This window comes from Tasmannia lanceolata, unplaced genomic scaffold (genome assembly GCF_043159265.1).
Source record: "Tasmannia lanceolata isolate RefF3 unplaced genomic scaffold, GAP_Taslan_0.1 ptg000018l, whole genome shotgun sequence".
Classification (NCBI taxonomy): domain Eukaryota; kingdom Viridiplantae; phylum Streptophyta; class Magnoliopsida; order Canellales; family Winteraceae; genus Tasmannia; species Tasmannia lanceolata.
Genome location: NW_027518695.1, coordinates 64,155,539 through 64,176,835, shown reverse-complemented (window position 1 = coordinate 64,176,835; position 21,297 = coordinate 64,155,539). Strand labels below are relative to the sequence as shown.

Here is a 21,297-nt window from a genome sequence, read left to right as displayed (position 1 = left end):
ATGCTCTATGTCTTTTCAATTTTCAGGTTGATAGTAGTTTAGGAAGGTTTTCTATCCGAAATCCCTTTTTCAATGGTTCACTTAATGTATGTCTTTTAAAAGTTAATTTATTTATTCCTTCAGGTTCTTCACCTCATTACAACAACTTGCAACTTCTATAAAACATCTTCAAATTCAAGTTTGAATGGATGTTGTATGTCTAAATTGGGTATTACTCAATCTTGTAAGAACCAATCAATGTCAAAGATTACAACCAATCAATTGCAAGGATTAAAACAGACCAATGTCAAGAATTCCTTCATTTTTTTTTACAATGTTTAAATAAATATGCAATATGACAATGTCTATGCTATTACACATTTCCAGCTTCCATCTTTTTTATGCTTTAAAAAGGGCTGACAAAATATTTTCAATGTATCGAAGTAGATTCTCTTGCGAGTTGAAGAACTGTTGTGTTGATTTTAAGGCCATGTTTGTTTTGAGTTGTGATTCATAATGGGTTCTCAAAACGCAGAACAGATGGAGCCTAATTGGAACTTCTTTGTCGCAAGATGAAGGATTTTGCAAATAGGGCTTCAAGGAAGATTCTAACTCGCATCTATGGGAAGCCTCACGACGCCAGTTAATGTGCCAACCCCCTATGTGTTGTAACATGGCTGTTTCTAAGGGCATCATTTGTTCTTCTTTTAAGTCTCTTGCACACCATCCATGTAGACATCATTTATTGAAGGAAGTGGAATTGCCAAAGTGGATTCGCCATGGTGCTGATTATTTCTATTACAATATTCATGTCTAACTATAAGCATTTGTGGTATGGTGTGAATATTATGTTTGACAGTTAAGATGTTACTATAAGCATTTCCAGTTCTCCGGAGATTTCCTCTACGGATTTATCAGAGTGAGAAAGGGTTTTTTCTCCTGGTTGTTTTATAAAAATCCTCTTTCGTGTCCTTTCTCTATTTTATCTGCTCCTCTTTCGTTTCCCGTGTATATATTATATGAGAATAAGGTTTAGGCGCTCGAGTAATTACGATTGTTTCTATTGGTTCGTACAACGTGGGGCCGCTGAAAGAGGTACATGTTAAAAATATTCCGAAAAAGACAGTCGAGCCCTCGCTTCCTTCACGCGAGTCAAAGAAAAGACAACCGAGTCCCTCATAAAAGATCATTATGATTACAAAAACTAGGTATTTTTCCGGGCAGTGATATTCCCTCCTCCCCCCCCCCCCCGGGCCCGCCCTCCCTCTGATGGCTAGTTTCCCCCCTTTTAACAGAAATTGTTAACTTTTATGCCTTTGGAGTTAACGGTTGCTTCTCTACCCCTTCATAAAAGTTAACGAAAACTGTTAGGGGGGGAGGGGGCGGAATAGCCATCAGAGGGGGTGGAAATATCACTGCCCTATTTTTCTCGTCTCTCTCCCTTGTTTCTCTCTCTCTGGTTCTCATCTCTCTCCCTCGCTTCTCTCTCTCTGGTTTTGGGTGAAAAAAATCACCATCTACTTCAACTCAAGGTCTCTCTCTTAGGTATGTATATTTTTTTTTGCTTTTTTCCTTTTCGTTTTCATCACCATTTTTTCTGTTTTTTCCAGATCTTCTCTGCAATGAAAAGGATAGCAACATATCTTCTCTTTTCTATTTGTTCTTGGCTTAGGGTTTTTTGAAATAGTGATTCGATTTCCAAAAAATAGAGTTGTTTTACATTGGGAGCTTTTCAAATCTATTTAGGGTTTTTTTTTAGAGTTTTTAGCATACAGATTTATATCTATTTTGTGTCTTTTTCGGTGAGCTAGGGTTAAGGAAATTATTTTGAGATGAAAAAAACCCAATGATAGCAGATTGTATGTATTTCATGCTTTAGGAATATGAAGATGTGTGTTTCTTTTCTATTGTTCTTTAAAATTAGTGAAATTATTTGCTACTGGTGAGATATTTGTGGGGTGATTGTCATTAGATTCTCTATGATGCATTTGGCAATTATTTTCTTTTTTAGATGGCCAGAAGTTAATAATGCACCTGTTACTGTTAATACAATTAATCTGAGATTACTGAAAATCCCAAAACTTATCAAAGCTGTTTGGGCAGATCCTTGAACCAGTTGGTTTCCTCCAAAGAGATCGAGCCTTGGGTCAACGTCTTGTGGTTCCTTGGATTAAAAGTCGAAAACCAGATTTTTTGGGTTGGCAATTGCGTTATTATAAAGAGTATGGTAGCAGACATGGAGCTGTGTAGAGGAGCATGCCACTCGTGCACTGTACTATCATGGTATCCGAGCACATTTTTTTTTTTTTTCATTAATCCATTTTGAAAGGCTCTTGCTTGCCACAATCTTCTTTTGGATCTTTAGCTCAAATGGAAGAGCACTTGGGAAACATGGCCTAATGTTTCTCAAGAGTATGGTGGTTTGAATCCACCAAGATCCTTAATCACTTCCGTTAATATGGTATTAAAAGGCAGTATCTCATATTACAACAAGCGATTGGGATTTTCAGCTTCTCTCTCATACTCATTAGAGGTAATGGTTGTTGCAATGGTTGGTGACGAAGTTAAGAAACCAGCACTCTGCTCTGTATATTAATAATATGACAGTTTGTGTAATGGCAACCTAATTTCTAGTCATTGTAATTGGTATAGCAGAATTCTGCTACACATGTGCATTTTGTTCTCTTTATGAATGCTATGGAAACAAGGATGCGAAATTTTGACACATAAGTTTACGGATTTGAGTGCTTTTGTTAAGATGGCTCTCCAGGTCTAATTCAATTGGATTGGCTTTCAATTGAGCCTTGGGAAACAGACTGCTCATTTTAGGCTGCGATTACCAAACAAGAAAACCCCAAAAACTTTCATGCAATACATGAAAATGTATTTGGCACTTCATTCTTTGGTGCATGCTAAACACAGTAGGTCCAAAGATGTATCTTGCATAGACTAATATTGCACAGGAAATCATATCCAACCAGCCAAGAAGATGATTATATTTTATCCCATTAAAGGGAATTGATCTCATTTACATATATTTCATAATCCCAAAAATCCACATGACCTGTATACTCTGAAACTAAACCCAAAAATACAGATTATTGATCAGGAAAAAGTTGTACTCCAAAAATACATAATCCAAAAAAGTGTACTCCGACCAAAAAAAGTGTGCTCCAACAATACATCACATTCCAACACTAGCAAAAAAATGGCTTTTATAGCGTAGCAGAGGCTTGGAATAGCTTTGAAATAGCCTTCAGATAGGTAGACAGATTATTGATTCACCCCCAGCAGAATTCGAGCTTCATGATCCATCACAATACATTATCCACAACCTGCATGGAGGGAAAAAAAATCAGTGATTGATTCGTAGCTGAAAAAAAAATCAAGAACTAGTTGAAAATTCCAATGATTGATTCAAAGCTGCAAAACAGACAAAGGTAGGCCCTATAGCTACACAAATCTATTTCTTTGTAAGTAGCAACTAGAGAAACCAGCAAAGACTAGCCTCGAGAACCCATAAACACATAAAACACATAAACAAACCCCAACCATTGTAAAATTACTATTTGAAGAAGTGCTAAAAATAAAAAAAAACACTCTCCAATGTATGCACTTTAGAATGTTATAATAGAATGGCCAGAAAGATCTGATTTGCTTATACCATTTCAGGGCAAAAAAAAAACTAACCCTAATCACAAAGCAAAAAACTGAGATTTGCAGAGAAACCCCTCCAAAACCTAAAGCAAAAAAAAAAAACCTAACCCTAACCCCTAAAAAAAAAAAAAACACTGACAAAGAAATAGAAAGACAAACCCCTAGAGTAGATTTGCAGAGGTAGCGATTTCCAGAGAACTATAAAGCAAGGAAAACATACCTTAAATCAACGAACTAGAGAGCAAAGAGATCGAGCCTTGAGGTCGATTGAGCGAGGGTCAGGGACGTCGAACCAGAGAAGGGAGAGAGAGAAGCGAGGAAGAGAGCGAGAACCAGAGAAGAGGGAAAAAATCCCAACTTTTTTTTATCGTATACGAGGGACTTGAATGTCCTTTCTTTTCCTCACGTCAAATAAACGAGGGCTCGACTGTCTTTTTCTTAATTTGCTTTAAATTATAGGGAAAATGACCAAATAGAAGGGGTTTCTTCTAACTATGACATTTCAAGAGGGCTGTTTTCTAAATCACCAATCAAGAGTGCATATGACTAAAATGCCCTTGACTCTCTCTCTCTCTCTCTCTCTCTCTCTCTCTCTCTCTCTCTCTCTCTCTCTTTCCCCCTATCAAATCACCTATTTGAAATGATTACATTTAGGAGAAAACAAATCCCAAAACCCACCTTTTTCCCTCTTCTTCTTCTTCCTCCCACCTACCAAAAAAACGTACGTATGAAAAACCCAAAAACCTCCATTTTTGAAACCCAAAAACCTCCATTGTTAGATGCCAAAAGCTCCATTATAATGCTAAAAACCTCATTTTTAGATGTGAAAGCCTTCCTAACCCTTCATTGCATTGCACAACGCTTCCATTTTCAACAAATATTGGAAAAAAACGTTATTAGATTTGGAAATCTTAAAAATCTTCACTATAAACCACCATTCCATTGCAGAAAGCTTCCATTGAATGGAAAGATGTGTATTTTTACCCCTCTCCCTTCTCTTTCCATTATAAGGCATGTTTATAAACTTGAATGAAAGTTTTTCATGTTAAACTACTGTCTTCCATTGGAGAAAGCCTTCAATCACTATTTAATCTTATTTAAATTACTTTAAACACTTTATAATTGTTGTTATTTTACTGTAATCCACTAATTTCTTAAGTTAAACCAGTATTTCACTACCATAAACCAGTACTCAAGTGGGTGTTTATAAGTGGTTTATATAGGTTCTTTGGGTAAGATTCCTCCGTAGTGGTTTATAATCGTAAGTAGTGGTTTATTAAGGGTTACCAGTGGTTTAGAGTGTTTATAATTGGTTTATAAGGATTAACAATGGTTTAAAATATTTATAAATGATTTATACAGGGTAAGAAGTAGTTTATAGTGTTTATAAGTGGTTTATATAGGCTTATCAGTGGTTTAGAGTGTTTACAACTGGTTTATATAGGGTAAACAGTGGTTTATATAAGCCTATCAGTGGTTTAGACTGTTTATAAGTGGTTTATGTAGGCTTATCAGTGGTTTAGAGTACTTATACATGGTTTATACAGGGTAAGAAGTATTTTATACTGTTTATAAGTGGTTTATATAGGTTTATCAGTGGTTTAAGTTTTTACAACTGCTTTATATAAGGTAAACAGTAGTTTATATAGGCCTATCAGTGGTTTAGACTGTTTATAAGTGGTTTATATAGGCTTATCAGTGGTTTAGAGTGTTTATAGATGGTTTATACAGGATAAGAAGTAGTTTATAGTGTTTATAAGTGGTTTATATAGGTTTATCAGTGGTTTAGAGTTTTTACAACTGCTTTATATAAGGTAAACAGTGGTTTATATAAGCCTATCAGTAGTTTATATAAGCCTATCAGTGGTTTAGACTGTTTATAAGTGGTTTATGTAGGCTTATCAGTGGTTTAGAATGTTTATACAGGGTAAGAAGTAGTTTATACTGTTTATAAGTGGTTTATATAGGTTTATCAGTAGTTTAGAGTTTTTACAACTGGTTTATATAGGGTAAACAGTGGTTTATATAAGCCTATCAGTGGTTTAGACTGTTTATAAGTGGTTTATGTAGGCTTATCAGTGGTTTAGAATGTTTATACATGGTTTATACAAGGTAAGAAGTAGTTTATAGTGTTTATAAGTGGTTTATATAGGTTTATCAGTGGTTTAGAGTTTTTACAACTGGTTTATATAAGGTAAACAGTGGTTTATATAAGTCTATCAGTGGTTTAGACTGTTTATAAGTGGTTTATGTAGGCTTATCAGTGGTTTAGAGTGTTTATACATGGTTTATACAGGGTAAGAAGTAGTTTATACTGTTTATAAGTGGTTTATATAGGTTTATCAGTGGTTTAGAGTTTTTACAACTTCTTTATATAAGGTAAACAGTGGTTTATATAAGCCTATCAGTGGTTTATATAAGCCTATCAGTGGTTTAGACTGTTTATAAGTGGTTTATGTAGGCTTATCAGTGGTTTAGAGTGTTTATACATGGTTTATACAGGGTAAGAAGTAGTTTATACTGTTTATAAGTGGTTTATATAGGTTTATCAGTGGTTTAGAGTTTTTACAACTGGTTTATATAGGGTAAACAGTGGTTTATATAAGCCTATCAGTGGTTTAGACTGTTTATAAGTGGTTTATGTAGGCTTATCAGTGGTTTAGAATGTTTATACATGGTTTATACAAGGTAAGAAGTAGTTTATAGTAGTTATAAGTGGTTTATATAGGTTTATCAGTGGTTTAGAGTTTTTACAACTGGTTTATATAAGGTAAACAGTGGTTTATATAAGCCTATTAGTGGTTTAGACTGTTTATAAGTGGTTTATGTAGGCTTATCAGTGGTTTAGAGTGTTTATACATGGTTTATACAGGGTAAGAAGTAGTTTATACTGTTTATAAGTGGTTTATATAGGTTTATCAGTGGTTTAGAGTTTTTACAACTGGTTTATATAGGGTAAACAGTGGTTTATATAACCCTATCAGTGGTTTAGAGTGTTTATAAGTAGTTTATATAGAGTTACCAGTGGTTTAAGAGTGTTTATAAGTTGTTTATTTAGGATAACCATTGGTTTAAAGTGTTTATAAGTGGTTTATATTGGCTTAACAGTGGTTTATATTGGCTTAACAGTGGTTTATAGTATTTCTAATTGCTTTATATGGGGTAAGTAGTGGTTCATATTTCCTTGTCATGACTTAGTAGGTCTTAGTAGTGGTTTATGTTGTTTTATGGAGACTTAGCAATGGTTGAAGTTGTGCATAATTCAAACATGGGTGCTTTACTTGTTAATTGGAATGGTTTTTTTTGAATTGGTTATTTTGACAATGGTTTAATTTTGTGTAAACAGGAGAACAGTAGAACGAAGAGCTTCTTTTATCTTACACGTCGACGGCTTTGTAAAGGATGCAGTATCATTTGAATACGTAGGAGGGAAGAAGTTGCCATTAATTGTGGGTCAGAAAATAAAATTTAGAGAATTTGACACTCTAATTCACAGGAAAATTGGGACTAATCGAAGTAATGTTTCTTTATCCATCAAGTGTCGATATATTTTAGACCCATATCAGATCATCTAATACGATATTCGAGATGATAACGACCTTGATCTGGTGATGATGCTTTTTGATAGTACGGTTATTAATTCTCTGAGCTTGTATGTAACTAAAGAGTACAATTTTGGAGGAAACAATTCTCCTCACCCTACGGATGTCGGTCTGCTGTATCGGTGTGGAGATCCTCCTGATGAAGGAAGATGTGGTGATGGATATACGAGTGATAGGTAAAATAGTTGATTGTTTACAATCCATCTGTGAAATTGCCTTCCCTTTATTGTTACTCACCTTTGCGCAGATGTCACGCCAACTTAAGTGAAGTTTATGAAGATCATATTTCTTACCGGAATGTTGGTGTCGCAATGATCCCTACCTCATTTGCAGACGCTTTGAGGCCGAAAATTAATTATGTCCCTGCATTACCGAGTCCATCGGTCGTTGCTCGAGAAGGAAAAAAAAGAAGACATAGCAGTAGTCATAACATACATCGGTAAATTATAGTAGAGAGCAATTGTTGAGTGCTATTCATATTCCTTCCTTTCATTTATGAATCGATTATTTTATCTCTAATTGCTACCCGATGTGCAGCTACGAAGTGGACTTGAATCAGGATTTTGATGATCCCAATTTTAATGAGACCGACACCACTGAGACCGAGTTTGAGACAACCCACCCAAGCCAATACGATGAGTTGTCTAGGAATTTTGGAGGTGATGTTCATGCTAATGAATTGATTAGACCGAACGATGGTAGTAATAACGATGATGATGACTTTGGTGATGATGAAGAGGACTTCAGTGACGGTGAGGACATGGGTGATGAGCAGGATGAACCTACTAATTATCTAGCCAATGCTTTGGGAAATACGTATGAAAGGCAGCCGATGGAAGCAGATGAAATGGTTGTAGGGGCTGATGAAGTAAATGAGATTGTGCGACTTTAGGAGTTCACGGTTGGGGCAATGTTCTCAAATCTTAAAGTCTTTGAAAAGAAAGTCAGAGACTATGCAATCCAGCATCATTTTGTGTTTGTCCCACAGGAGAAAAATCCCACAAAGTGTGGCGTTAGATGCAAGGAGCGTAGTTGCCCGTGGCGTATCACAGGGACCACTTACACAGATTATGTTAAGGTAAAAACATTTATCCCCCAGCACACATGCTCAGGCACAGTGAAAGGGAACGATCATCCCATGGCCACTGCAAAATGGGCTGCTGAAAATTGTGTAGCCTTATTCCCCCGACCAGAAGACGTCAAGGCTACTTTGATAAGAGAGTACATCAAGGTCCAGTGGGGTATAACATTGTCCTATCGAAAAACCCACATGGCGAAGGAGCTTATACACAAAATTAAGTGCGGAAATGCCGAGGCGTCTTACCGCATCCTGCCTGCGTATACTGAGGAGTTGGTAAGAAGGAATCCTGGCACAATAATACGGTTGTGCCGATCCGGAGAGTTACGGCCAAGAGGGGATGATACTTTCGCCCGTTTATTTTGGTCATTTGGCCCTAGCATACGTGCATTCAACCGAACAGTTAGGCCCCTCGCCCTAATTAACGGGACCCATTTGCGGGGGAAGTACAGGGGGACTCTACTAGCCGCAACTGGGATAGACGGCAACGGTGGGTTATTCCCGCTAGCATTTGCAGTAGTTGAGGCTGAGACGTATGAAAGCTGGGTATGGTTTCTGCATTTGTTCTGTCATAATTTCATTTCAGCGGGTCGAGATGTCATCACGATTGGGTCGGACCGGATGAAGGGGTTGCCTAGAGCCGTAACTGAAGCTTTGCCCAAGTCACACCATAGCTATTGCATCCATCACCTCAGTGCCAACTTCCATTCAACCTTTAAAAATGAAAAGCTCCGAAAACTCTTTATGACAGCTGCATATTCCCTAAGGGAGGGTGCTTTTAAGGATGCGATGGAGAGTATTAAAAGTCAGAGTAAAAGAGCACACCAATGGATATCGGACATTCCTAAAGAAAATTGGGCGAGCGCATATTTTGAAGGATGCAGATACAATGTGTTGACAACTAACGCAGCTGAGTGCTTCAATGCCGTTTTAAAGGGAGCAAGGGAGTTGCCAATTGCAGCACTTGTCGAACACACAAGATGGAAAGTTTGCGACTTCTTTCAGTTCCGTCAGAAGACATGTAGCAAATGGACGACTCGTTTGACACCAAAAGCGGAATCCTGGTTGGCGGAAGCACGTAAAGAAGCAGGTGCCTATACGCCGTAGCAGTGTAGTTGGACCGAATTTCAAGTAACGTCCAGGTATCACGTTGACCAGGTGGACTTAGCTAAGCAAACATGTACGTGTCGTATGTTCCAAACGATGGGAATTCCGTGCGGGCATGCGATAGCAGCCATGGGACTAAACCACCAAGATCCATACTGTTACTGCCAGGATTGGTATCTGGCTGATGCATATCGGAAGACTTATGATGGAGTAGTTTATCCCACGTTAGATCGATCGCAATGGCCAGATCCTTCCCATACTTTGCCGTTGGTATTGCCCCCAAAAGTAAGACGACAGCCAGGGCGACCAAAAAAAGTCAGAGTGGAGAGAGGACTGGAAAGAGGAGTGCATCATAAGTGCGGTACCTGCGGGCAACTTGGACATAATAAGAGATCGTGCAAGAATCCTCCCATCGTAAATCGTCAGCAAAACGAGGCTCCAATCGGGCCTTCCGCACCAATGGAGAACAGGTATGATCAATCTAACATGTTTTTTTTACTAGTCCTCGATACAACCCGTGCTGGCATTAATCGATTCGTGCAAATTTTATTGCAGGCCTGGTCTATCCTGCCTGCCTCCGTTTTTTCTGTAAGTATGAATTGCAGGCCCGGCATTTTTTGGAATACATAAACATATTTTGGAATAATTGTATGTTTTTTTGGAGTACATGTATGTTTTCTGTAATGGGGTGCTATAATTAATGAGAAATTTCTTTTTTACGAAGCAAAGGAGCACTTAGAATTGTCAAAACCTGAAAGCGACTGATCATAGAATCTACCTATCAGGTGCTTGGCCAGCATACGAACTACATTATCCAAATTATCATCCAAGAAGATAAGCTTAATACATCATATGTCAGTATATATAAAGCGTCTGAGCAAAAAAGTATCCATCATCATCAGAGAACTGAAGCCATCTACTGCTCTGGAGGTGGTGGTGGAGGATATGAGGAACTGGTAGGCTGCTGACCCCACTGACCACCGGAGAGGTACTGGTAATAGGTGGTCCACTGTTCATCAATGTGTGTAGTAAGAGTCTGAAAGCGACTAGCCATCTCCGTGTCAACGTGAGTAGTGAGCGCCTGGAAGCGACTGGCCATCTCCGTGTCAACGTGAGTAGTGAGCGTTTCGAAGCGACTGGTCATCTCCCTGTCAACGTGAGTATTGAGCTTCTCAAACTGAGAAGCCATGGATAGCTGAAGGGTCTCCTGCATAGCGGTGAAATCCTGAGATGCCCGTGGTGCCACAGGTGCCTCAGTATCCTGATCCGCCTCTTCTTCTTCTTCTTCTTCTTCTTCTTCTTCCTCTCCTTCTTCTTCTCCTTCTTCGTCTTCTTCTCCAGCTGCAACTTCAACTACTTCTTTGTTTAGAGCCATGCGCCGGAAAGACTTATCATCAAATGGAGCGGTAGGAATGATGGTCGCCTCACTATCCAGAGCAATGCCAAAGTTGCGGAAGATACACGTAAGGAGCATGCCATATGGCAAGGAGGCTCTGGACCGCTTAAGTGTTTGGAACATAAAACGGAAGATGATATAGGGTAGGCAAACCTTGCGACGCTCAAGAATACAATAGATGAGGTAGGCCTCTAAGGGCCTTAGAGCATCGGTCATGCCCCCGCGAGGGGTGAAGTTGCTGAACATGAAGTTGTGAAGCATCTTAGCTTCAGGAATGAGATGGGAGGCTTTCACTATCATGTTGGATCTATAACTCCGGGTAATCCGACCATACACAGTGTCGTGATCAAGATCATTAAGTGAATGGATCCCATTTCCAGGCCAAAAGTAATGCTCAAAACCATTGGGACTAATCTCAAGCATCTCAGTAAGTTCATGATAATTGAGTCGAATCGTTGTTTTCTTGACGCGAGACTCAATTTCGAAGTACGTAGGACTGATTGTGAGATTGGCATAGAAAAGACGTACCAATCTAGGATAGATAAGCTCATCAAGATGAAGAAATTGTGTCCATCCAAGAGCGTCAAACCGAGCTTTAAGGTCGAAGTGTTTGAGGACGTCGGGCTCTATGAAGCGTCCGGTGCGGACACCACGATTAGCCATTTTCGGCCATGCCTTCTTCGCTTGTGCAGAGGAGAAGTAGGAATTTGGAATAAGCTCTGGTTCGGAAGCCGGAGCCGTAGCTTTCTTAGACCGCTTCCTCGAGGGTCCTTCATCGTCCTGGCTTTGGGTAGAACCTCTGATTTGGACATTTTTGGTTCGAGGCATCTTGAGAACAGTTAGGGAATAAGAGAAGTTGTAATGGAGGGTAAAATGGAAGATGGGAAACCTTAGATTTCTGAAAATGGAGATTATGAAAGAAAATGGAAGAGAAATTGATTATAATGGAAGAGATGACAAAGAAAATGAGGAATGTGGAAGAAAAAGAAGAGAAAATGGAAGGAGAAGGAGTGTGAATGGAAGAAAATTGACAAAAGGAGGAGGAAATTGAGGAATAGGAAGAGAAATTGGGGGTTTTAGCAGGGATGACGCATTTTATGGGTTTTTGGGTAAAAAACAGGGTTGTGGAGGATGAAGATGATAAATTAGGGTTAGATTTGAACGGATTGTAAGGGAGAATGGTTAATGGAGTTAGGGTTTGGAAACGGTTTTCAGAGAGAACGGAAAACGAAGGGAGATTAGAAGAGGGAAATGAAAAAAAAAAGCACGTTCGAGGGTTTAAAAGGGGTTACATAAGTGTCGGAATTCTAAGACTATGTCTCGGAATTCCGAAAGTTTTTTAAAAACCATCAGACTCGCTGTGGAATTCCGAGACATAATTCTCGGAGTTCCGACCACATAGGTTTTACATTTTCCAAAAATTCGAAGTTTACTGCGGAATTCCGAGAAAAAACTCTCGGAATTCCGACCAGGATTGTGAAAAAACCATAAATTTACATATACTTTCTACGGAATTCCGAAAATAATTCTCGGAATTCCGAGAAATTTTTTGTTTTTGCTGCGGAATTCCGAGTAAATGTCGGAGTTCCGACCAGTACTAAATTATTTTTTTCTAACATAAATATCATATGTACCCTATTGTGCTATGTTGGATTTGTTTGACCACCTCCATTATGTCCATTATTTTGGAGCCTTTTCCATCCATCCTATCCCCATGAAAACAAAAAAAATTGAATTTGTTTCGAATAGTGTATCTCACTGCAAGCAGCATATGTGAACTCATGACCATGCGCGACAATCAAATCCTAACCCAACCAATTATTAGATGCCAAGGTCATGAAAGTTACATTCGATTTGAACCTGCATTGGAGTTGGAAAATGGAAGAGACTGTCTGATCCTTACACAATGGACAAATTTACACACATTACAATTTGGAACTGAAGAAATGGAATAAGTGGTCTGACAATCACCATAATACATTACAATTTACAGACATTACAATTTCGAAATGATATGTCTCGAGAGCGTCGACCTGCAACAACACCACCACAGCCCCTACAAGTTGACAGTCGTGCCACACCGGCCATCTAAAAAATCCTCCAGTAGTTGTCTTCTCATGACCGTGATCTCTGCCTGACTGAACTTTGGCGGCACATCACTTACCAGGCAATCCATCTCCTTCAGCACAAACAACCCACAATCATTGCTGCAAAAGAAGAAGACATCATCAACCAAGCTCGTGGAGCGCAAATAAGAGGCACAATGAATTTAAGTTTCCTAACCCCTGATTCTAATGAAATTTAGTACCTGTTTCTCTGTATGGGCCTCTTCTCAAGTTCTTCCACTAGAAACTTACTTACGTCCACCTTCCACTTTTCTAAGTATAGCCCCTCCAGGTATCGAACCTATGAAACAATCATTACAGGGTAACAGTTTTATATACTTACAAATTTAACGAAGGAAGGTGAGACTCGAACTCACCAATGGTCGAACCTCTGTCCAGTACTTAACATCTTTCAAGGAGTTGTAGATGTAGAACTTTTCGTCCACCATATCAAGGACCAGAAGAATCCAATGCTGAGGGACATGCACAGGGAAGAGGACTCTTTTTAGGGTATCCGGCGGGCATTGATTCAAGCGGCAAACGTACTTCTCAACGGAGTCGGGGCCGGCGTAGCCCTTGTCAGTTATACAATCCTACAGAAGCAATACAAGCAAAGTGATTCGTGACCAAAACACATTCAAAGCTTCCTAAAAAATTATAAAATGAAAGTTTGGGAATGAAAAACGATTTATTCTTACGTAGAGGTAGGTGCTGATGGAAACACGGGCTCTTTCTCCAGGTTTTCTATTCCGTTCATCCCGGACGTTCAGATACTCGCCGTATACGTTCATAAGCTACGTAAGATAACATATAGATATTAGAGACGAATATCACTACTGAAAGAAGTCAGTATTAGAAAAAATAACCAAAACACTTACCGGAGAAGTTAACCACGCTACGGGGTCGTTAAGTGTAGACACCCCATTTTGTTTTGTTTTAATCAACAAATAAATTAGTGTGTTAAATCCATGTGAGAACCCCCTCTATCATTGATTTATATGTTTTAGGTCATTAATATCTTGATCTGACTTTACGGATCATCAATCGGGACAAAATAAGCTAGGGTCACTTCATAGCCCGGACCCTGATTCCATTCCGAGACCCGATTTCCGTAAATCGTTAGATCAATGACAGATCTTGACCTGGGTCTCACCATCCAAAACCACCTAACCTCTCCTCTCATCCTAACCATCCAAACCTCACCTAACCTCACCTAACCTCTCCTCTCATCCTAACCACCCAAACCTCACCTAACCTCACCTAACCTCACCTAACCTCACCTAACCTCACCTAACCTCACCTAACCTCCTATCCCATTCTCCTATAAATACCCTCTCATCCCACCATCCAAAGAAAAAGAAGAAAAAGAACCCCTCTCTTAGAAAATTCATCCCTCTCCCTCATCTCTTCAAGGGTTCGGCCATCCTTGCCGGATCGGGTGATTTTATACGTTGGGTGATATATATCAAAAGCAGTCATTATCAAGCAAGGAATCATCTTCAAGGAATTACCATCAAAGAAAAATCAAACACAAAGTGGGTTTCCAAAGAGGTAGGCATTTATTTCAATTCTATGTAGGGTCTGTTTTCATGCATATCTTTTACTTTAAAAGAAAAACCATGTTAGGAAGCATGTAGGGTCTGTTTTCCCCCTGGTTAGCCTCTGGTTAGACCCTGGTTGCACCCAGGTTCGCTGCTGGTTGCACCCAGGTTCGATGCTGGTTGCACCCTGGTTCCCTACTGATTCGCACCCTGGTTCCCTGCTGGTTGCACCCTGGTTCCCTACTGGTTCGCACCCTGCTTCCCTGCTGGTTGCACCCTGGTTCCCTACTGGTTCGCACCCTAGTTCGATATTGGTTCGCACCCTGGTTCCCTGCTGGTTCGCACTCTGGTTAGACCCTGGTTGCACCCAGGTTCGCTGCTGGTTGCACCCAGGTTCCCTGCTGGTTGCACCCTGGTTCCCCTGCTGGTTCGCACCCTGGTTCCCTGCTGGTTCGCACCCTGGTTCCCTGCTGGTTCGCACCCTGGTGCACCCTGGTCCGCACCCTGGTTTGTACCCTGCTTCCTCCTAGTTAGACCATGGCTAGTCTCGGGTTTGCTCCTAACTTAGACCCGACTCACTTGACCCTAACCATTAACCCAATCCAACCAAGTCATATCCCAACACAATCCGAGTCGCATGTCTGAATCCATTTGGCCAAATCTCATAAGCCCGCCCACTTTGAATTCCGAAAATTCAAACCCTTGATGATTCCAATATGCTCAATTCTTTGATGCAAATTCCCAATTCCAAAATCCCATTGCTATATCAATGTTTTTGAATCTCAAGTCCAATGCTCAAATACAAACCCGATTCCTGATCCAAATACCAAACCTGTTTTCCAAAATCCAAGCAACCTCCCCAGCGGAACTACGTGTGGCTTGATCCCCATCGCGGGGTACGTAGGCAATTTGGCACTCCCAAGTTCAGTCGCACCTTTCTCTATCTTTCTCATTCCCTCACACTATTTCATCATCTCTTCCATCCCTTTTTTCACTAACCTCGAGAATTTAAATCGATTTGTCTTGTGTCTTTCAGAACCGTTGGATCACGGTTTCCGTCGTAAGGACCCTTAGAGCCCAATTTAGGAACACCGGTGTCGTGTCGTGTCCTAAGTTTTAGGGAGTCCTAGAGTTAGGAGTCCGGCCTCATCACGGACGCTTGCTATGTATAGCAACCGTGCCATAGGTCTAGTTACACTAGTCACCCAATCTTTCCCTAGGACAAGCCTAGTAAACTAGGATGTAAGGCAAACCTGCATTAGTCTAAGGGACCATTTGCATTTAGATGAGAATCATATAGCATCTTAGATGAAATCCTAAGATAATAAAATCTTCAACTTGAATTAAATAACTTCTCCTAAAACTGTTGAAACAGTCAATCCCGTCTAGGTCGGTGTCTTAGTTGAGTTAGGCATATGTAACTTAGCTTAGGTGCACCGAACTACGTCGACTCTGATCCCAGTGAGGCTTGGGTACGTAGGCAGCTTGGATGTCTGATGGCATACCACCCGCGAGTCGGCACCACAAACAAATTGTGGTGTTTTGTATATTAATTTTCTTGTAAATGCTTAATCAAATCACTTAGGACTTTCCATGAAATTAGAATTTTAGGAGAACTTTCACTTAGATTGAATCCAGACAAATTAATAAATCAAGATACACATTTAGGATTCACATTGAAATTAGATCATAGGATGCATGTCACTTAGTTCGCACATTAACATAGAGTTGAATGAGCCATTTAAAATAAATTTAAAAGAGTTAGCTTTTGGAATCGAAGACCGATTATCGGGCAAGAATGGTGCATGTGGTGGATAACTCCCCATACCTTCCATTCTCGTAACCAGGTAGCGAGTCTAGATTTCTGGTTAATTACGGGTCCTAGATCCCACATCTAGGTGGCGACTCTGTCAGTCTCTTTCGTGTGGAATTCGGATTGCCTTAGTGATCCCAAGTTCACAGGAAAGATTAATTCAAATCAATAATAAAATGCACACGCCAATCGCGTGGATACGAGAGACCAAGAGAGAGAGAGCGGCGGCTCGCGCCCCACACCCCTCTCGCGGGATCAGGGTACCACAGTCTGGCGACTCTGCTGGGGATCACCTAACTTCATTAAAATTCCAAAAGATAATTCATTTGAATTTAATTTAACTGGCTCATAAGAACTCTATCTCTTGTATACTTGTCAGATTAGTTTGTCTTGTTTTATTTTCTCATCACATTTTACTCAAACTTAATCTAACAAAACCTGAAGGCATCATAGATCGCGCGAACTTATTGCACACACTTACATCACTTGCATCTAAACCCTTGCATCTCACGTGCACACACGTCCTATTTTAGGAACCCGGAGTGTTATCTAGCATGGTTGACTGGGATTTCATCACCTGGTGCCTCTGTGCTAGAGAAGCATTCCACCCTTAGCCTGGTACCTTTATGGTACGTAAACGGATCTCTTGTTCACGTACTGATACGCCGGACACTGGTACAGTATATCGAGCAGGGATTCGCGCTAAGGGAACTCTTGGCCTTACCCCTAGATTAACCCACACATGCATGTAGTATACGAACACATGTGCATCACGTGTGTGAGCCTAGTTTAGGATATCCTACCCATTGGTGTCTAGATTAGGCCGTGGTCCATCTTCCAATGGTCACGATCGGTCCTTATATACACGAACAAAGTCATGAGTCGAGATTCTCTCTCCACTCCGATAGATTAGGATTAAGGTTGATGCCTTCAGGTAACACTGATAAAATGTGAAAAAAAAAAAAAAAAAAAAATTCCCTTTGAGTTAGGATATAAATCCCATCATTTCCAAAGATCTCATAGGATTAGTCATTCATGATCTATCCGTTGAAAGCAATCTTATGCTATCTCATCTAATCTTTTGATCGTGCGTCTTTCGTTCTTCTGTCATACGATTCGATCGTATCTTCATGCCATCCCCTAACTGGCAGATGCAGAATCTCACAATTTTCGATTATGCGTTCTCATGATCTGATCATGCCTGGTCCAGATAATCCAATCTTGCTTGTACCCCTGGTCTGTTCCTCCTCTAGGGGCTACCTTTTTCAAGATTATTTTGCTAAGTCCTTCAGAGTTCACTCTCAGAATCCTTGAGCTAGGGGCATTTCCCTATGCGAATCAGTCATCATTGTCCAAAATTGAAAGTATCAGCCATGATGATGTTCAGAACGAACCAGCCTTCGCCGAGCCTTCAACGCCAAACAGTTGCAGCAGTTAAAGTTTTAGTCACTTACTATTTTATGTTGAGTCAGTCATCATGGTCAGTATAATTGTTGAGTCCGGTCTTACAGTTAAAGGTCAATGCCTAGTCCAGGCAAGTTATCTTCTGTTTCCCTTTCTTATTTAGAGTTGTGAATCCTGAGCATGTTCAGGATAGGTCGTCTGATGTAATAGCTTTTCTTTAAATAAAATTTCAGTCAGTTCCAAAAAGTTCACTTGTGTCTGTTCTTAAGTGTGCTTCTGATCTTAAAATAAGACTCCCTCTTCAAATGAGGACAAAATTGACGAAACTCCACTTGAGTCACAGCAATTACTTGAACGAGAGGAGGAGCGCCAATCCCAACCTTTCAAAGATGAAATTGAAATGATAAACACTGGCACTGAAACTTTGATTCAGTGAATGCCGATTGAAAATACATTACCCTCTAAAGAGTGTGAAGAATTGATAAAATTATTTCAAGAATAAGAAGATTGTCTAGAAAAGCTACAACCGATACCAGGGGCAAGACATAGATGGAAAGCTCAAAGAAAATGAAGAAAGTGAGAAGATATATGCTATACAAGGGGCATAGAGTGGAAACAACTTTCATATTTCCAATCAATGACCTTGGTTCTCAAATTCATAGCAAAAAGCCAACAAATTCAAGATGAAAAGTTCAAGAGCAAACAATGAAAAGTGATCATCAGATATCGAGAGTACGAATCCATAGATGGAGGATGTCAAAGAACAAGTTTCGCTCTATGAAAGTCGAAAGCACACTTTAGAATCTTGGAAGAAGAAGATCCATTATCTCTTACCTGGAAATGCCGTCAAACTCCGTAAAAAAAAAAAAAAAAAAACAAAACAAAACAAAAAAGAAAAAAATAATCAGTACCAGACGGACTCTAGCCAATCTGAACATCGGAAGGCCCCCTTTGGCCGAATAAATCCCAAAATCAGAACCAATGTCAAAAGAATACCGGTTTGCAAACCCTTCGAGCCTGAATAAAATTTTCTTGAAAACCCATCAAACCAGGGGCATTTCCCCGAACTACGCGAGACCTGATCCCTACACTGGGGTACGTAGGCAACTCGGTTGAACCGAGTTCGGTCGATTCAAAAAAAAAGAAATACAATCGTTCCCGAAAAAAAAAGGGACAAGTTCCAAAAGAAAAGAAATTCAATCGTTCCCAAAAAAAAAAAGGGACAAGTTCCAAAAAAAAAAAAGAAATTCAATCGTTCCCGAAAAAAAAGGGACAAGTTCCAAAAGAGGAGAAGTCAATCATTCTAGAATGAAAGAAAAAAAAAGAAAAATCAATTAACCTTCAAACAATTTATCTTCAAACTAGGGGCATTCGCCTTGACCTACACACGACCTGATTCCTACCTTGGGATATGTAGGCAACCTGTTCACAGGTTCGGTCGAAATCTTTGTTGAGCCTTAAGCCATTCTTTGAAAAACCCTATCCTACCTATAAAGTCCTTCCGGTGTTCAGAACTAATGAGCTAGATCCCGAGACACAATAAAAAAAAATGATGAATAAGAAAAAGAACGGAGTTTGAAGATCTGCTAGACTGAAAACCTGAAAGGGCGGTCTAGGCAAAATTTAAGATCATTCCCCTGCTAAGTTGAAAACCCAAAAGGGAGGCTTAGGCAAAAGCTAAGGGGATAGCCTGCTGGATCGAAAACCTAGAAAGGTGGTTCAGGCAAAAGTTAAGGCTAGCACGGTCCGCCAAGTCAAAAACCCTGAAGAGGTGACTTGGTCATGGTAAGAGAATCAGTATAAGAAGGCTACAGCCGGTATCAGGACTGAAGATCAATTGAAGTTCAAACAAATTCAAGTGACATCCTCAAAACTGGGGGCATTGGAGCTAAGCAATCCTAGGAGTTGTAATTAAATCATTGAGGCATTACTGTTTTAAGGAAAAAGTCCAGTGTTTACCAATTGAAAAAAATATTCCTTGAAAGGATAGACTTACCAAATAAAACGTTAACTAAGTCAGAAGCATTACTGTGTCTGTCAGTGTAGTTAATCAATCGTTGTTATTCTATGTTCACTCCTTTAGAGCTGCTCAATCCTTTGAGTAGTGCCTTTCATCTAAGTTTTCTCTTTAGAAAGAGTCAATTGTCGTTCCTATGTCCAAATGATGTAACTGTCTTGGTGAAGGAGGCCAGGCCTAGGCAGCTCCCTGCAATTATACCTGAAAGAGCTCGAGAATTTAGTCAAACAACTTCATTTCAAAGAAGATCAGCTCAGAAAAATTCAGAAGTAGAAACATCAGAAAGCCCAGCTTCCGTAAAAAGATCATACCCCAGGAAGGCAACTTAAGCTTGGAAGAACCTCAGATGCAATGGTGGTTGAGCCAATTTCTCAGAAAGATGAACCATTCAAATTCATAATTCCCTTCCGGTTAGTTATCCTGGTCAAGAAATGTTTATCTAAACACCTGTCAAGAAGCAGATCCCGCTTTTCCATGTTAATATCCAAGAGAGTCGTTGTTCTAAATTACCAATCTCAAATGTCTTGTTCAAGGTTTCAGTTATCAAAATCCCCAGAAGACAAGACCAGCAGTCTCTTTGAGAAAAATCTTGTTGAAGTTTCATAAAAATGTTCCTAATCCATTCTTGCTAGTAATGGTTCTTCGTTCCAAAGGTTTGCCGTTTCATCATTCGTCAAAGTCCTAGTTTCCAACATCTTTGTCGGGCACGATCCATAATATCCCCGATTTCATTGAGTTCAAAAAAATAAAAAATTCATCAAATCCAATCTTACGTCAAATTCAAGTTCATGGAAAATCTCTAAATTCTTCGAGCCCGTTTGTGAACGGTACCTCTTTTCTCGAGCCCATTTGCAAATGGCCTCGTCTTCTCCTTGAGCCCGTTTATGAACGGTGCCTCATCTCTCGAGTCCATTTGTGAATGGTTTCGTCTTCTCCTTGAGCCCATTTGTGAACGGTGCCTCATTTTCTGAGTTCATTTATGAATGGTCTCATGTCCTCCTTGAGCCCGTTTGTGGACGGTGCCTCATTTCTCAAAAAAAATCAAAAATTCATCAAATCCAATCCCCAATTCAAAAAATCCAATCCTACGTCAAATTCAAATTCATAAAAATCTCTAAATTTTTCATTGTTGAATTCATCAATCAAAGCTATCTTGTGTCGTCGAGCCCGTTTGTGAACGGTGCCTCATTTCTCGAGCCCATTTGTGAATGGTCTCGTCTTCTCCTTGAGCCCGTTTGCGGACGGTACCTCATTTCCCAAAAATAAAAATTCATCAAATCCAATCCCCGATTCAAACAAATCCAATCTTACGTCAAATTCAAGTTCATGAAAAATCTCATGTCCTCTTTGAGCCCTTCTGTGAAAGGTGCCTCATTTCTCGAGGCCATTTGTGAATGGTCTCGTCTTTTCCTTGAGCCCGTTTGCGGACGGTACCTCATTTCTCAAAAATAAAAAAAAAATTCATCAAATCCAATCCCCGATTCAAACAAATCCAATCTTACGTCAAATTCAAGTTCATGAAAAATCTCATGTCCTCTTTGAGCCCTTTTGTGAAAGGTGCATCATTTCTCGAGTCCATTTGTGAATGGTCTCGTCTT

General features: G+C 39.8%; 1 protein-coding gene and 1 long non-coding RNA gene across 2 annotated transcripts; both read left to right on the top strand.

Annotated features, from left to right (window-relative positions):
• The first annotated feature begins 9,519 nt into the window (after positions 1 to 9,519).
• Positions 9,520 to 10,015, top strand: LOC143850603 (uncharacterized). The gene is made up of 2 exons (XM_077359835.1): positions 9,520 to 9,893; positions 9,979 to 10,015. Exons 1-2 carry the CDS (start codon positions 9,520 to 9,522, stop codon positions 10,013 to 10,015), a joined length of 411 nt encoding a protein of 136 aa, XP_077215950.1.
• A 3,926-nt stretch (positions 10,016 to 13,941) lies between these two features.
• Positions 13,942 to 20,747, top strand: LOC143851513 (uncharacterized). Its single transcript, XR_013236369.1, has 2 exons — positions 13,942 to 14,475; positions 17,430 to 20,747. It is a non-coding gene; the product is annotated as an uncharacterized LOC143851513 (long non-coding RNA).
• Positions 20,748 to 21,297: the final 550 nt, after the last annotated feature.

Bases quoted from the DNA above. Each gene is read 5' to 3' on its own strand.
- LOC143850603 (XM_077359835.1), top strand. From the start codon at position 9,520: ATGGGAATTCCGTGCGGGCATGCGATAGCAGCCATGGGACTAAACCAC. The intron at 9,894-9,978 runs GTATGATCAATC...ATTTTATTGCAG, and splicing joins TCCGCACCAATGGAGAACAG to GCCTGGTCTATCCTGCCTGC.